At 35.1% G+C, this 18987-nt stretch overlaps 1 protein-coding gene across 1 annotated transcript; it reads left to right on the top strand.

The window, feature by feature from the left end:
- The first annotated feature begins 721 nt into the window (after nt 1–721).
- Nucleotides 722–2848, top strand: dpm3 (dolichyl-phosphate mannosyltransferase subunit 3, regulatory). Its single transcript, XM_065287662.1, has 2 exons — nt 722–793; nt 1730–2848. The coding sequence occupies exon 2, from the start codon at nt 1786–1788 to the stop codon at nt 2062–2064; it is 279 nt and encodes a 92-aa protein (XP_065143734.1). The 5' UTR covers nt 722–793; nt 1730–1785; the 3' UTR covers nt 2065–2848.
- The last annotated feature ends 16139 nt before the right edge of the window (nt 2849–18987 follow it).

The raw sequence follows: 18987 nt of genomic DNA, 5'->3' as shown, positions 1-18987 counted from the left end.
TGCAGTCTTGGCTGGAAAGTGTGACAGGTCATGGACTTGGATGCCCATCAGGGCGCTTATGAATGGGCGGATGTCACCCATGGCCTTCAGAAGACACTCAACTATGCCAGCATGAATGAAAGTGTGACCAAAACAACTTTCAGAGCGATACAGAGCAAGAGTTTCATTTCCTGGTCAAATGACAGTAAAGTCCACATCAGGAAACTGCAGTTTAATAGACCTCTACAACTTTATTACAAATTTTATGTGTTTTTTTATTGGACTATTTATGCACAAGGACATAATGCACATTATAAAATTTTACATACAACATTGTGCAAGTCAATAGAGTTCAAATTAGAAGATCAATTTGTGTGTTCATGTTTATTTAATATTACAGTAAAATGGTTAGTACAACTCTGTGCACAGAATACAATAAAATAAATTTATATAGGAACAACAACAAAACAACAACAATAATTAAAAAACATCTTTAATCTTAAAATTAGGAAAATTACGAATGAATAAATTATATAATTAAAGACATTTACAACCCAATAAAATAAGGAGAAAGAAGAATGTATGAATTTGAGAATAAAATGTAAGGGTTAAGATATGCAATAATATAAAAATAAAAGGTATATATTATAATTCAAAATAAACGACAACAAATTGTGAGTATTAAAATGAAAAATAAAACACAAAAACGCGTGATCAGGGTTGCGCACTACACGTCCCATCATGCTTTTCGACATCGTGACGTCATCAGACTGCGCCGTTGTTTCGATAGTGGTGAGCTGGCTTTGAAACGCAGGTCAGTGTTTTTTCGTATTTACACACTTAAATTGTACTTAAAAACTATATCTTTACTGTTATTTAAATACAGAATGCGTTGTTTTGTGATTTTATTGCTTTAAACGTTTAGCTACTTGAGATACGATGAGAGCTTTATGCAAATATCAAGCAAGCTTTAACTTATCTCTTTTGTGACTGTAGGATTACTTTATTAAGTACTTATGTTATATTTACTTCGATTTTGTCACATTTAAATAAACTCTAATGACTGTTAGACAGAATTTTTTTTTTCGACTTTTAAAATAAAGCTACAGATTCATTCTTTAAATTTAATGGCATTGTACAACGTTTCTTGAAGCTGGAGAACAGTTCAAATAAATAAATAAATAAATAATTTATTTTTTATTAGTTGTATATTTTATATGCTTATTTCTATTAGGTTTTTTTTATAAATTATGTATAAAATGTATTTTATGCAAAATATGCATGCATATTCTAATCTTACTTGCACACCAGTATCTTTTGTATCAGTGTCTATATAGTTTAGTAAAAACTAAATGACCTCTTGGTGTTTTATAAAGTTGAATTGAGCCTTAAAGGGATAGTTCACCCAAAAATGAAAATTTTGTCATCATTTACTCACTATCATGTTGTTACAAACCTGTATAAATTTCTTTGCTCTGATGAACACAAAGGAAGATAGTATGTTTATAACCAAACCATTCATGAGCCCCATTTACTTCCATACTTTTTTCCTACTATGGAAGCGAATGGGGATCTTGATCGTTTAGGTTACAAACATTGCTCAAAATATCTCCGTGTTCATCAGAACAAAGAAATGTATACAGGTTTGTAACAACATGAGAGTTAGTGAACAATGACAGAATTTAAATTTTTGGGTGAACCATCCCTTTTGTGTACTAGTATTGTCAGTAAATTACTTTTATTTCCACAGGTGGAATCTGTTTTCTTATTTAACTAACCCGTCGCTGTCCCATAATCCTCTGCACCATGACCAAGCTTCTGGAGTGGGTATTTGGTGTGTCGCTGATAGGCATTGCATGGGGACTTGTTACTTTTGACCTCCTTAATTTGCAGCTGCCCCCACAGTATAAAGAAGCGGCCTGGCCGATGCCCGTGTATCTGCTCGTTGTGTTCGGGTGTTACTCGTTGGCGACTGTGGGTTACCGCGTTGCCATGTTCAATGACTGCGAGGACGCAGCCAAAGAGCTGCAGGCACAGATCAAAGAAGCCAAAGAGGACTTGAGAAAGAAAGGACTGAAGATGTGAAATTTGTGAAGTTTTTTTTTAGACCACATGCACTGTTTGAGCTACGACTGAGACATTCACCTTAATTTACAAATGCAAACATAACCATGTTTATCTGATTGGTTTGTGTCCCTTTTTACACCTTTGAATGTTTTATTCTTTAGACCTTGGTCTGTAATGCACCCCATGTGTGAATAAGTTTCTCAAAGCTGTCCACCTTGATTCAGGTTGTTTTTTATGTCGATGTGATGTAAATGATGGTTAAAAGTGTACATTTCAAGCCCTGAAATCTGCTCCACACCTGTGAGTGATCTATTTCCAGCATCAAGACAGTGAAAGCCAGACACATGTATGTACTGTCAATAGAGAGCACTGCTATTTCTGTACAGCTACCACCATGTGTGTATTTGGATTGGCTGGGGAATGAATGTGTATTTTTTGTTGACCCAGTTTTTTTTTAAGCAAGTCAAAATTCTGAGTCAGACTTGGAAACAGAGCCACAATGTAAAGTTGCACTTAAAGAGACACACATCAGTGTCCATGATAACGTTGCAAATATATCTGAACATACCTTTTTATATTAGAAATAACAACCGCTTTGTGTTTTTAAGTAGTGTAATAGTCAAATTTATTTTGTCAACACATTCCACGCAATGTAATTGATAGCATTTGTGTACAGAATGCGACTGTTATTGCATTTACCCGTGTTTTGCATTAGGTCAATAATTGGGATTTTGTCCTTATACTGGATGAATGGAAAACTACAGTCAGTTTTGCCATTTCTTGAATAAAAAATTGAATCCTGTGCAGTGTAATTGAGACATATGATCTAGGTCCATGTGTTGGCTCTAAAAACACTAATCCCAAAGCCACTAAGTGCACATGGGCACTCCATATAGTTCAGAATTAATCTGATGTTTTTGGCAAGCAAAGCTCATTCATTCTCTCCAGGCTTTAAGCAGGCGTCTGGAGGCTTGGATTTTTCAGGTCCTTTTAACCCCCTGTTGACAGGCTTGTAAAAATCTTTAAAAAAGGACATTCTGCACTTTTCTCATATATGGAGACTCTGCCTAAATTCTAATTGGCTACTGTTCAAAGCTCTGTGATGTCACGCCATGCAGCCTCCCGCAAGCTGTTGTTAGCACGAAAAAGCGGCCTCAGCATTTTCCTCAATTGAAACTGCATGATGATTAAAATGAGCACTGTTAGCGTTTAAATGTAGGGCAAAAAAAAAACATTATACAAATATATATTTTTAAATGCTTCTTTTAAGAACCTTTGACTGAATAGTTCTGGTGGCTGTGCATATACCGACTATTGGTAAGTGCTTTTATTTTGAAATAATGCGCTGAAGCAAATGCTGAGAGCAGAACCACATTATTGCAAGTAAACAATTACCAGGACCTGTTATAGGTACTCTCCACTTTTTTGAAAATATTCTCATTTTCCAGCTCCCCTAGAGTAAAACATTTGATTCTTAACGTTTTAGAATCCATTCAGCTGATCTCCGCATCTGGCGCTAGCACTTTTAGCATAGCTTAGCACAATCAATTGAATCTGATTAGACCATTAGCATTGCGCTAAAAAATAACCAAACAGTTTGTATATTTTTCCTATTTAAAACTTGACTCTTCTGTAGTTACATTGTGTACTAAGACAGAAGGAATATTTAACTGAAGCAATTTTCTAGGCCGATATGTCTAGGAACTATACTCTCATTCTGGCGTAATAATCAAGGACTTTGTAACATGGCTGCAGCAGGTGTAGTGATATTACGCAGCAGCCGAAAATAGTCCCCTTAGTATCTTTCAATAGCTGGGGACTATTTTCGGGCACTACGTGATATCATTTTGCTTCCTGCAGCCATGATACGGCAGCAAAGTCCTTGATTATAACGGCAGAATGAGAGTATAGTTCCTAGACATAGCGGCCTAGAAAATCGCAACTTTAAATTTTCCGTCGGTCTTAGTACATGATGTAACCACAGAAGAGTCAAGTTTTAAATAAGAAAAATATCCAAACTCTTTGGTTATTTTTGAGCGCAATGCTAAGGGTCTAATCCAGTGTTTCTCAAACTTTTTCAGCCCAAGGACCACTTTATCTTCCAATTTTTTTCTGAGGACCACCTAACAGAATCCCACTCTAACACGCCCCCAAAAAACAACAAAATAGGAAGGATAAGCTAAATTTAAGTTTAATATGCAACTGTTTCAAGTCAAAACTAATTTTTTAAACTCAAATGCATGCAGTGCTATGTTCAGAAATTATTATATGATTTTTATTTCATTTGAACAAGTAAATGTGAAATGAGTTACAGCTTAATATGAACAACAAACTGCACATATGAAAAAAACTGCAATTAAACATATAACAGCCTAGGTCCCACTTAATGTCATTCCAAAGAGCCATTAGTTTAAAACTGAGGTGGTGGGTATGTGAAGTTTATGGTTGTAACTATGGTAACAATAAAATGCTGAAAAAAATGTTCCCCTTAATGTCCAAAATCACTGAAATTACAAGGATTTTATACATGAAACAAAATCTAGTACATCACAAAACTAATAGATCTGTTGACTTTAGCTCCTTTCAGTTGAGGCTTGATCCTTCTTTTGACTCCTCTTTGGTTTAGCCACCAATCCATTTTTACGTTATTAAAACAGAATGGCAAGAACGGATATCACAGTTTTGCAAGTGCATTAAAAATCTACTTAATTAAGTGACGATTGTATAAACACTTGCGTAGTTTAGGTCATCTTTTGGCGGACCATGGGGGGAATTACTGGTCTAATCAGATTCAATTGATTATGCTAAGCTATGCTAAAAGTGCTAGCGCCAGACGCGTAAATCAGCTGAATGGATTCCAAAACAGTTAAAATCAAATGTTTAACTCTAGAGGAGCTGGAAAATGAGCATATTTTTAAAAAAGTGGAGTGTCCCTTTAAATATTACTGAAATAGTACATACAACTTTGTGCGCTACATTCCAAGCCCTTTGCATTCAGATGATAATTTTGCGTGGGAGACCGACTGAAATTTGGGTAATTTTCTGTAAATGTTCACCCTTCACCATAGCAATCTAATCTTATTCATACATTCAATGTTTTTGCCCTGCAACCGGTCATGAGAAACAGAAGAAATCATGATGATTGATGTCAAACCTGGCACGACATGACAAGCAAGAGCAAGTGAGATTTGTGAGCTACCAGAATGTCTGCTTTGTTTCAGGTTTGGCTGAACTTTATGCAAAAAATGTATAAACTCTTGTAGATTTATTTGTTGGTTAGATGGTCAACCAACCTATATCACCATAAATTATAAAATGACAAGCAGTCTCAACATTGGTGTATTGTGTATAAATATGATTACAGCTGGAAATCTCCATTATACTGTATGCTGTCCACTTTTTAACCAATATTTCATATAGGATGACTTTGATTAACAAGCACATTTGTCTTAGTCGACCTATTTCAGTGCTGCCTTTAGGGTAGAGCCATCGCAGTTATGAAATATAAGACACAAGGTCATGCTCCTGTTGCATGTCTTTATGCGCCATATACTTCACATTTGTCTGTTATGCATTGTAATACGTCGTCTGGTCTATTATTGTTGGGTGAATGAATGTATGTGCCTCATTTATATTGAATGCATGACTATAAATCAAAACTAAAGAGGGCCCAAAAACCACTGGACACGAGTCACACATAGCCTATTTATGGATGATGGATGTCATTGCGTCAGATTATGAAATTAGAAACCATGTGACATTTATTCCAAAGACATGCTTTCGAAACCATTCAATAAAATTTGAACAAATGTTTTAGGATATGATACATTGTTTTGATTTCAAATAGACTTGTGCAATATGCTCATGGTTAATATGATAAATTACACCTGTGTAATTAAGTAAAAAAATAACACTGCGACTAGAATTTAATTATTTTTTAATGTAGCTTAAATAAATCCAAATCCATTTTAAAGCGCACTTCATATAAGCACCGTTTTGTTTAGCAATAACCACACTGTGTATGTCACATTTCATTATTAAGGTAACCAGTGAGTCTTTCTCATGGTTTAAAATGACATTAAATAAAACCCAACATTCCCCAAACGTCCGGATTGCTTACAGTGTGTTAAGTGTTCAAGCAACGTTTTGCCAATACGTGAACAAAGGGAAACCCTATCTGGAGTGCCTGTGCCAGCTGCCAAACATTTCTCGGCCAACCTGGAGCCTTGTTCAAATAAATACAAATGTTAAAAAGAGAGCTGAAGTGTAGAGTAATGACTGAAATCATTACCTCAAGTAAAGGTGAATGTAAACTTGAAGCTAATGAACTCATTTGGTAACATGTGGAAGCAAGGTGTGTAGATGTTTAATAGAGAGCATTGTATGCACCTTACAGCATTGTTTGTCAAGAAACATGAGAAAGATTTCTATTAATCCCGACCTTAATTCTGTGTGACCCAAATGTCACCATCCACACAAATATGCTCTTATTGGAGGCAGCAAATAAAAGCCATGCATCCATTTAAGTACTGCAACCTAAATAAAGTATTTGGAGATGTATTTTTTTGATGTTCACCACAGGTGCTAAATGATTTTAACGCATTATTAAGTTGGCAAATCAAACCTTTGTTAGTTTTTAATGGTAGTAGCTTAACATTAAACTTCTCACTGAAAGCTTTTGCTCTGCCAGCAAAATTGAAGAATTCATGTTGAACGGTTAAACAGATGTTTAAGATGGGCGGCTCAATAAGAAGAGCGACTGTATCAAACTCAGCAGTTCGCTGTGTGCTTTAAAAGTAATGTCATGCTTAATTTATTTGGAAATTTATAGCGAGTGGAGCTTGAAATTCAATCACTTTTTGATTTTCTGAACACAAGGTTTTTTCCCAATCCATCAATCCGAGCTGAAATCATGACTGTGTGGCCCTCGGCTATTGACAGCCTTTGTATTTTGAATTGCTTGATAATAATTATAGGGTTGATGTATTCGTATTTCTGATTATTATTATTGTACTGCTATAATATTTCTCTGGGTTTGGCCCTGTGTCATTGAAATAGGATATTAAAAAAGAAGAAATAAATATGGAAATTTTTACTGTATCGATACATTTGCTTGCTATTAATCCCTAAAGAATCAAAGTAATGGCCAGAAATAAAAAGAAACTCATAAAGATTGATTGCATTCATATTTTAAGAAGGCAGAAATGATTTTTTGGATGTTCATCCAAGAGGAGAATATTACTCATAACTTTACTCCCTTTGTTTGAAACGCAATGTTTTTGGAACTGTACCAGATTCATGTTCTCTCCAAGCATTTTTAAGGACAAATGTAATCCAAATATGATTTCCCAGTTTTTCCAGATATTACACCAGCTTTTGCAGATTGTGAAATCTAGGTTAAGTGATATTCAGAGTCAATAAGAAAGTAAAAAAAAAAAACATGGGATGGGCAAGTTTTAACATATAAGCTTCTTTTTCAAATTTCTAACCGATACACTGTAAAAAGTGAAAGTCGGATATATTAGTTCAATTGCTATGACTTAAAAAAATTTAAAATCTTAGTTGAAATTACCAATTGAAGTATTTTTTTAAGTTAATTCAACTTTTCCTTTTTACAATGTACATTCAAATCCCTATTCACTTGCAATTATTAGGTTTATTTGTAAGTGGAAAACCATTGATCAAGTCCATTTGAAGTCCAGTTGCTTAGGGATGAGTGGGGCATCGCAGGGTTAATTGTATTGCAGCTACATATTTATAAAGGGATGAGCAATCTGTGCTTTTGGTCTTTTTCTTTCACTGTCAGAAGATGATCTTCTGTGAATTTGTGAAAAGTTTTGATGTGTTTTGGTTAAGATATTGAACAAAGAGTGTTTTGGAGGCATAAAAGTAAATTTCTTCCTCTTATGTTTTTTTCGATTTCTGAGTTTGGTATGTAAGTCATCAAATCCAACCTTATATTATTTTAATCACTGTCTTGTTACCTAAAACATAACACCATTTTGAAACATATCAGCAACTTCTAGTAACTAATAGCTGGGATTGAAAACATTTTTACATGGGGTTAGTTGTAACACAGTTACAACTAAGCCTCCAGTATACAATGATAATGAAATGAAAACAATGTAAGTACTATTCAACAAAATGATAACTGTTAATACATTATCAGAGGAAATAACTCACAATTATGATTTTTTTCTTAATTGTACAGCCCTTTAAAAAAAACAATTTATATGCATTTATGCGGATGGTTAGATGAAGGATCATTTATGAATAGATATCCACACATTCATCTATTATAAGTAGGGATGCACCGATAGGATTTTTTTTGGCCGATACCGATTTAAACAGACAACTTATGGCTGATACCGATGCCGATACCGATATTAAATATTTGTATACAATACTATAGAGTTGGTCTATTAGCTAGTTTATTTCTGCATCAAATTATTTTTACTGAACATGGATTTGATCTAATTAACATTTAACTGACCAACATAATAAGAGAGGCACAAATTAAGCTAAAACAAATATAATAAGAAAGCAATAACAACCTTCAAAGATGGTTTTTGCTATTCAGCATTTATTTTATTAACAACATTAACTAAATTTTTACATATAATGGATTTTTTGTATGCAGTTAATTAATAAACAATCGGTATCGGCCTTTCTCGTGCTATTGCCGATATGTCAATGGTTTCAAATTCGTCAAAAATCGGCCGATAAATATCGGCGGCCGATACATCAGTGCATCACTAATTATCAGGCATATATATAAACAATATCCACCTTTAGTATATAGACAAAATGTATTTGAATTATTTGTCTTTTAACTACATTTTCTAGCAGGTGTTACAACAAACCCTCTGTTTGTTACAATGAACCCCACCTATGGGGTAAGTTGTAACGCTTGCACTCCTGTCACTTATAACGGTAGGTCCCACAAACAAACTTTAAGTGTTCATTTGTAGCAGAGATGTGTGTGTTGATTGTGAAAAAAACATTTTTGTTTAACTTTAAATATTTTTTAAATGATAGATTTAAAGCCAAAAGCGCAAGTCCTCCACTCTCCCCTACTTTTATCCAACATAAGTCATGTAATGTGAGGTTAAGACATCATTCATTTCCATATAAACACGTCCATAAACAGTTTTTTACTAATATAACTGGGTTATTTTCAATAGGGTTGTGTCAAAAAAAGAGATAAACCTATGTAATTTAACCTATAGTTTGTTATAACCCAAAATAGGTTGTTTTGAACCATTGTTGTGTTAAATATAAAAATGTCCTGGGTTAATTTACCAAACCAAAATGGCTGGGTTGGTGCCCTTTGAACCAAACACTGCGTTTAAATAATCCATTGACAAGTCCACTGTATACTTTTGGAAAAAAACGCCCCAGTGACAAAGTGTTACTATCAGTGCCATTTAGACTTATGTTTCATTTCAAAATATCAACATTAAGATCATATCGCTATAGTTTTGCTTTAAAACTTGCCTTAACTTTTGTACTCGTCCACATTTATTGAATTATTCTGTTCTCTGTGTGGAATCTCTCCAGCCTCTGTCCTTGTTGGGTAACAGTGTGAGACATATGCTGTCTGAGGAAAGCTTGTGTCATAGTTTTCTCCACATGATCTCCATGCTGTGTCCATACAAGTAGATGCTGTTCTCCAACCTGCTTCCTCCACCAAGGAATGAATTGTTATACAGCAAATATGATCTTAAATCAACAGCTGAAGCAACAGCATGGACGGTCTGTATCAATTCATCATGAACTTCCTGTTAACTTCACCAAGGCTGGGATTCATTTCCTGGATTGTATTGTGGCACTTTCCACAGGGCACACTGTGGTATCATTTTTATTTTTAACAAGCGTATATATAAATATAAGATGACAGAGAAACTATTATATAGCATAAACTTAACCTAGCATTAAAGTTTGAGTTTTGAAACTTTTAGATCCGTATCCACCCATAAAGTGGAGATTTTGGCCCATTCCCTTCTACATGAAACAGTTAAATTCATAAAGCAGTGTTTAATTCATTGTCACACAACTGTTTTAAACATTTATTCAGACTTTTTATATTCAGTTTGTGTATCGTTCCTTGAAAAATGTAATTTGTAAGTAAAATAAATGAAGTGTTTGATTTACGAATGCATGGCCTTTGTCTCTGGAAATACAGACATAAGAGAAATATACTAAACCGCAACATTTTCCCCACTTAAAGAACAATGAAAGATTTGATCAAAGATTTTTCTCGTGTGTGCAGTGTGTTTATAAGCAAACTCTTTCTGATATTTATGTAAAATCTCAAGGACAAAAGCTGAATCATATTTCTCAACATCGAAACAGATGTGAAAAACCAACACAATACACCGTCTTCAAAACACAAAAATACCAAAGTAATGTTCTCTAACAGTAAAAATATGAGCTGATAAGAGTGGGCCAACACTTTACCCAGAAGTAAGATGAATAATATGTTGTAAGGATGGAGGATTTATGCCCGTTTGTTTTGTTTTTTTAAACTGTAGAAGTTCAGCTACTACACTTCAAGTTTAATTTGTAATGCTGTAAGTTGCCTCCCTTTCAAAACGTTATTTACCTTAGCCTAGACAGGGTTAGTAAGAGATTTTATCTCACAAGTGTCTTAACTTTCAAACCAGTGTGTATTTACTCATTTCTTCCATAGCAATGCCTATCCATCTACGTTTCTTCAACATGTTAAAGAGCAACTATAGTCTAATTCATGATTTTACATTTCCTTTGGTTTGTAAGTGTGTATTAGTACATCTTAATTCAAAAGGTACAAACGCCAAAGTAAAGGATGATGCGAGATATCGTCTCCAATGTAAATCTCTTTTCTTGGACTACAACAAATACACAGATTGTAGGCAACAGTTTACTTCCTGGGCTTGGTGATGTGGACAAGACTGACATTATCATTCTTCCTCCCGCTTGGACTCAGAGCCTGTAAGCATTGTGAGCGAATCTTTCAAACATGGTGAGGAGTGTCACATTTCTGGCTGACGTCAGAGATCAGGCCAATCACAACGCACAGATTAGCTGGCCAATCAGGGACACAGTGTCTTTTAAATTGATGAGTTTTGTACAAAATCAGTGAGTTTCAGGAAGACAGGGAACTCTGGAGCTACAAAAATGTACAGTATGTGGAAAATAATCAGTTTTTTAATAATAAACCCTGCGATCACATTGTATTATACCAAATACACAAAATAACATAGTTTTTTAGCAATGAAATAGGTGGACTTTAATTGAGCAAACCAGCTAAAAACAAATACTGCTACTGCACTGTAAAAAGTGAAAGTAGTTAAAAATTACTTCAATTGGTAACACCTAAAAAATAGCATTTTTTAATCTTAAATTTTCTCACTTTAAGTGACAAGTTAAACTGGAGAAAGCTTACATTTTAAGAAGTGACCAATTTAAGTAATTTTTTAAGTTAATCCAACTTAATTTTTATGTAAAGTGAGAAGATTTAAGTTAATATAAACAAAAATATTTTAAGTGTTACCAATTGTGATCCGACTTTAACTTTTTCCAGTGTACATAGGTTTAGGGTTTTCTGACATCTTATACAAATAATCAGTTATATAGTGAAAATATGTCACCAAGAAAGTTTAATATCTACCTTTCTTCATTTATGATCATCAGCTATTATAACGCTCTAAGCGCATTGTCTAAAGCGCACAGTCTAAACGGGCGTGTCCGATTCCACTTTTGCTAATTTCACAACGGGAAAAATGGTTTGTGCGTCGAGCGCAGGGTCGAAAAGGGTTGTTCCTAATCTTGTAATGAGTAATGGGTGTGTTTTGGGCATAACGTGCAATAAACCAATGAGAGTCTTATCTCTCATCCCCTTTAAACGCCAGTTGCGCTAGCGCTATGTGTAATCCCTACTTAGATGACAGACTTTGTAAACTGAAAAACTAAGCGGGGGAAGAAGTCACCAAATTTTAGATTACTGTTAAAACCTCTTGAAAAGCACCCCCATTCTGGCCCGAAACCATGAAAATACCTACTTTCACTAAAAGGGCTGTTTTTACTAGTATAAGCATAACTGTGGTATCATTAGATAGAAGACACTTTGAGCTTCGTTTTCCATGTTTCAAAATTATTTTAAGATTAAAAAAAAAGTTAGAGAGGCTGAAGTACATTGTAATTAAAAAATTTTTGCATAACATCTTTTTTAACACTAAAAATCTTAATGATAAATATATGTGTGAAACCTATAAATGCAATGAGGCCAAAGCCACAAGTCTAAAGAAGTTATATTTCACGTTTGAAGTCAATAGACCCAAAAATGAGGTTCTTGCAAGAGTTTTTGTAAGACTAGTGCCTTTTCTAAGTGCCAGTCAGCCACAAAATAAAAGTCTTTTGTTTACATGCATACACGTTCGTTCTTTTTATTGTTTATCCTTATATAAGCGTATAAAATGCCATATCCACACCAGGAAATAAAGCTTCACACAAAGATCGTTGAATTCGTGTTCTAATTGGCTACACGTTCTGTCTATCAATATTTTCCATGAAGTCATTGGAGGAACGCGCGAGTCAGATGACGTCACGATATTAGACAGCGCTGTTTGGATATTATGTATTATACTCCCGCCTACTTGTACATTCATGTTTGAGCGCTGGTTTTGAACGCGAGTGTGCTCTCATATACAAGTGTTACGATGTAAATAGTCCTCAGATTGTATATTATAATCTATTACAAGACGTGCATCTGAAATCTGATGTAAACAATGGAAAATATATCCATATTTCACGGATTATACGCATTTGTGGACAAAACTGGTCATTGGATGTACTTTGTTGGAGAGTTTTTATGGGTTATTCACACATCTGAAACAGACTGGATTCGATTCGCGTTCCTTATACCAGCACAAAGGTAAGGAGTCAGTTTATATTATGCATGTTGTTATCTGGACTTCTGTAATAAAATACTATATTTATGATACTAGAGCAATTTAATCTCAAAACGGACACCATACACTGACGCTAAACCCTTAGACCTTTTAAACGATGTATAGTAGTGTTATTATTATTGTTGTTTGTACACAGTAGGCTATATATATATTGTTAGCAGCATTAAAAAAAACTGACGTCCTTCCGTCCGCGAGCTAGTGCGCGTCGAGAGGTTAAATAATTGTGTTGTTTTCACTTGTATTGAAATTGTAATTTTTTGGATTTAAACCTTGAAAAGTTGTTTTCTTTTAGTCATGGAAGGAAAAATAGCAGGCTTTTAATTGCTGTAAATGTATTAATATCCTACATAATCATTGTAATCTCATAAAATAATTGTAAAATATGCAAGAAAAGGTTTTTTGTTTAAAAATGCAAACAAGAAATAAAAAAATAACAAATGTGCGGAGAGCTGTTTCAGCACTCGGACAGAGCCATGTATTTTTTTAAAAGCATTACTTTAAAAAGGTTCTTATCTCACCATATCCACCTACAGAGTCATCATATACAATAAATCTTTTTAAAAATAGATGCATTTGTTTAAAGCAAAACATTTAATTACCAGGCTACAGGTGAAGCTGTTCTTAACGCCTTCTAACGTCTCAGAATCTGTCCTCATTTATGTCCAAGAGACTCAATAATTATTTTTTTTTACATTTTAATTCTTTGATTTTTCACCTTTAAAAGGTTTTTTTGTGCTGCTGCGCATCCATGTGTGTGATAAGCAAAATCGCGTTGTCGTCTCGTTTATAGGCGCATATTACTAACACACTCATTAAATAACAAAAAGAATGTTGCACCATTGACTTTAGACTTTAGCCCAGGTTTTAGTTGGTCAATGGCGTAGTCTATTTTAGTTGCCTCAAAATAGCAACGCGCCAACAATGAGACCAGAACGGCGCAACATTGGGCGCAAATGCATTTGGTATTTAAACAACGTGGCGTTAAACGTGAAAATGATAATTGCGCTGGGTTGAACTAGCAAAAGATACTTAGGCATTGTGCTGCATTGCGCCGAGTGTATGGTAGAGGCATTAATTTCTTAAACGGACAGTTAACTCAAAAATCACAATTTTGTCATCATTTACCCCCCCCCCCCCCCCGTTGTTGTTTAAAACCTGTATGAGTTTCTTTATTGTATTGAGCACAAAAGAAGATTTTGATACTAATTGACTTCCATAGTAGGAAAAATAAATACTATGGAAATATATTGGGGTTTTCAAACTGTGGGTTGGGACCCAGTCGTGGTTTGCACAAAAGGATAAGATAAGTCGCAAAAAATGTTTTGCTGTTGTGGTTAATGACTAGCAATGACACTAATTTTGATATGATATACCATCAATAACTTTGATATTTCAATTAAACTTATATTTAATTAATAAAAGACAAGGAAAATAAAAACTACTCAATTATAAAAGAGGTATAAAAAGTTTTATCATTTTCCATTTAAAAATATGTTGGTGGGACCCAAGATAGATTGTATCAATTTAAAGGGGGTTGCAAAGTAAAAAGTTTGGGAACCACTGGTCTTTTGGACCCTCAACTGTGTGCGTTTACCATCATTTATCAAAATATCTTTTTTTGTGTTCAGCAGAAAAAAGAAACTCATAAAGGACAACATATGGGGGAATAAATGATGACAGAGTTATTTTTTTTTATATTTTCCATTTTAAGTTTACCGCAAAAACTTTATGAGAAAATAAACCAAATCATTCAGTACTTTCATTATAGTAACAATCCAGCTTAAGGGTCGATGACAGTAAATCTATGTTGACATTCTAATTTAAAACTAGTTAGCTTACCAATTCCCATTTCCATCTGTTACTTAAAAACATTTTATTTAGTTTAAAAGCCATTTCACACTTATTTGGCATCGCTGCCTCGACAGATGTTCTTTCAGCACATCACGCTGATTTCTTTGTCTCCAGACATCCAGACGTAATTTTTCACATTGACTGCTGTTGTTGTGTTTCGTCACCCTTTAGACTTTGTGCTTTCTCTTTAACAATAATGAGCATTTAAAGAAAAGTCCTTCAGTCAAGAGCCACTTATTCCCTTTAAACTCTTTAAACCCTTTACTTGAGGTCAGATGGTTAAGAGAGAGGCTGATTTACAGTCAGGGGGTTAAAGTTCTGAAAACACACAGCCAGGGTGTGAGCCGAAGAGCCAGTCAGCCGCCTGACAGTTGCTCTTTATGGTCACAGCCATAAAAAGAAGTAAAAAGCCTCTGGAGATGAGCAAGAGGAAGGGAGGAACAATGGACACAGACGAAGAGACGAAGCGAGAAAAGAAGAGCTTTAGGGAAGGTAAACTGAGGCTGAATAAAATAAAGAGTGAGAACTTGAGATTCTCAGAGAGAGTTCAAGATGAAGAAACTGAGAGTTAAAGAAGAAATTTTGGATGTGCTTGGGAAAGGAAAGAAGGCTGGTGAGAGAAAGCGAGGTTAAGTGAGAAGTTTAATAATAGAAAACAATAACAAAAGATGTGTGCGTTTGTTTACTGAGCCGACTGGCGATGCTCCAAGTGTAGATAGAGTATAAAGGGAAGAGTCACACCTGTGTTATCATCCTTAAACACACACACACACACGGTCAAACTGATGCTCTGGCCTCCGACCATTGTTGTTTTCTTCCTGCCACTAGAGTAACATAAACCATAAGAGACAAAACATTGCTATTGAGACACATAAAAGGAAAATGTGTGCTTTCACTTAGCTCAGAGTTCAGAATGAGCTTTTATATAGTTTATATATCAGATCATAACGATTTCTGGTTCCCAAAACATTCTCACAACAATGGGTTTTGTATGGGAACGTTCCCAAAACGTTTGTTTTTGGTTCTCATAACGTTATTCTGTTTTTGATTTCGTTCGAGAAATCAAAAGCCTCTGTTTTCTGAACCCTAAAAAATTGGTACTATTCCAGACTGATCTCACGGAAAGTCGTGTTATATCATGAAAATTTTGATTAATTGATTCATGTCAATGGCACGAAATTTAGCTTTTTCGTGCTTTGAGCACGAATGTCTTTTTCGTGTGATTTCTATAAATAGTTTTTTGTGTCAGTGGCACAACTTTCTTTTTATTTGTGTCATTTTATGTATTGTTTTCTCATGTTTTTTTCCCCCTATTTTTCTATCATTGTCGCTTGGGGTTGGGTTTAGAATACTGTTGCATTTTTAGACATCCTAACCCAAACCCCAACTCTAACCCTAACTTCAGGCAAGAATAGTTTTAAGAGTGGAAAAAAACATGTAGAAACCAATACATAAAAGTACATCCTAACCAAAACCCCAAATCTAACCCAAACCCCAAGTGACAATGATTCAAAAAATGAAAAAACAATACATAAAATGACACGAAAAAGAACGTTGTGCCACGACACTAACTATTTTTATAAATTTGTGCTGATTGACACCGAAATAGACATTCGTGTCTATTTCTGAAAGCTAAATTTCGTGCCATGAACACGAATAAATGTATCAAATTTTTCGTGACTATAACATGAATTTCGGTGAGATCATGTTACACTATTCCCCTAACATTCCCCACCTTAAAAAATAAAATAAAATACAGGGCTATTTTTAACTCAGCGTTGGGTCAAAAAGAACCAACCCAACCAATGGGTTAAATTAACCCAGACAATGTTTATATTTGACCCAACAATGGGTCAAAATAACCCAGCACTTTGGGTTGAAACAACCCAGCATATTCTACATTACAACCCAAGTGGGTTGGGTTTGTCCCATGGCTTAAAAACAACCCAGCATTTTTTAGGGTGTAACTTTATTTTGGATTGAGCACCACTGCACATCAAAAATTAAATAATTATTGTGTTTTTATCTATAATTAATTTAATCAAACAAAAATTAGTCAAATCAGAGGTATTGGATATAACAAGATTTAAAATGCTTTTACCTTAAATAGGGGATGATGTAAAGTTCAATATGGCCGTTCAGGTGACAGATGTCCCACTTTCCATTTAAAGAAAGCAATCTTTTGTCGATAAAGATTGAGCGCATGCACAGTAGCGGAAACTACCTTGGAAAACAGTAGTTTTAGCACAATTTGAGCTTTAGAAGTAAAAGTTATGGCACAGTTAATGTCCGGTTTAATTTAATGACCTCACATTGATAAGAGAATTTAAAGGGATAGTTCGGCCAAAAATGATATTAAACCCATGATTTACTCACCCCCAAGCTGTCCGAGTTGCATATATCCATCGTTTTTCAGACAAACACATTTTCGGATATTTTAGAAAATGTTTTAGATCTTTCAGTTGATTAAATGTAATGTTACATGGACATATGCAACTCGGACAGCTTGGGGGTGAGTAAATCATGGGTTTAATATCATTTTTGGCTGAACTATCCCTTTAAAGGGTATGTCTTAATGAGACTGCTTTGGTTTAATAGAAATTTAAAAACATGGAGCGAGTGGATTTTTTGGTGGTTGTGTTCACACAGTATGTCCAAACACCTTGTAAAAGTGGATTTTGCATATTAGGTGCCCTTTAATGTAAGACAAACTTTAATTATATATTTCTTATATAAAGTGCAAACAAAGATAAAAAAACTTCTGAAATGATCTACACAAGTTTAAATGGCTTCTGTACATTAACTTGTGTATGTGTATTCATTTTTGCCGATGTTTGACACTGTAAAAAAAATTGACACTTGTTGCACTAAGATTTTTCAAATTTAATAAACTTGAGTTCATTTGAACTTTCTGGACTAGTGAGGAGTTGCTACATTATAAAAAATAAGTTAAATTCGCTAAAGTTATTTCAACTTTATTTTTATCATTTTTAGCAATTACTCACTAGTCAAGAAAGTTAAAATTAATTGTAAATTAAAGTTGATTAAACTTACAAGTGCAACAAGAAATTTTTACAGTGTAGGGGTAAAAGAAATGCAGCTTTTTTGTCAAATCAACATATATTTAATGTTATACTTTAACAAAAATAAATAAAATAAACAACTTCAACCCATTTTTTTAAAGTTATTTTAACTATTGACAGGTCAAAACTTAAAAGAGTATGTTGAATTGACTTACAAAACCAAGTTGTTTTAAATTCATGCTGCATTTTTTTTTAATGCTGAGTTTACACCAAACGCGGTTTGGGCGTCAAAATCGCGTCTACCGCGCGTGGTTTGCCGCTTGAACAATTTGGATGCATTCGCGCGTGTAGAGCGGAGTAGACGCGTGGAAAAAGCAAGCATTTGACGCGCGTCCGAAGCAAAATCCCCTTCTTGTGGGAGGGGCAACTGCTGTGCGAGTGTCTGTTTGCAAGATGACTGATGTTACTTGTGCATTTATCAAGAGAGTTACCAGTTTTGTATTGGGTAACCTTACTATGGGGAAAAATAAACGGCGCGGGTAGATAAACGTCACGTGACTCAAAAGTGAAGCGTGTATTACAACTTACCAAGTTGCCCAAAGTCCTTACTGACACTCTTCCAAGCGAGGTCCTTTTTATTCCTGTCTCCACTATAGAAATAACAACTTGTGTCATATAGCTTCGAGTGACTGCTTGAGTGAGTGACTCCGGGCGGGGCTGCCACCACAGCAGCAAGCAGGCTCCTGATTGGTTAACGCAGCGCGAAATTCCGCCAAAGTTCAAATTTTTCAACTCGGGCGTCAGCCGCAAATTCGCGTGAACCGCAAGATGCACAAAAAGCACAATTCGCGCTTACCGCGCGTACCGCGCACAACGCTCAATTCGCGCCTTTCGCCCGAGCTTCACGCGCGAAAGAGGCGGAAACGCGTCTTCCGCGCCGCGCCTAACACCTCTTCCGCGCCGCGGGACCTCCTGACGCGCGTCAACGCGTCTTCACATTGACTTAACATTGAAATCACTCGCGCTTCACGCCCTTACCGCGGTTGGTGTAAATGCAGCATAACAGTGGTGGGAATTATAGCATTGTGTGATAAACAACAAGATCGGCAACAAGC

The sequence above is a fragment of the Paramisgurnus dabryanus genome, chromosome 19 (genome assembly GCF_030506205.2).
Source record: "Paramisgurnus dabryanus chromosome 19, PD_genome_1.1, whole genome shotgun sequence".
NCBI lineage: Eukaryota > Metazoa > Chordata > Actinopteri > Cypriniformes > Cobitidae > Paramisgurnus > Paramisgurnus dabryanus.
Note: the sequence above shows the minus strand (reverse complement) of the source record. Positions and strands in the feature narration are given on the sequence as shown.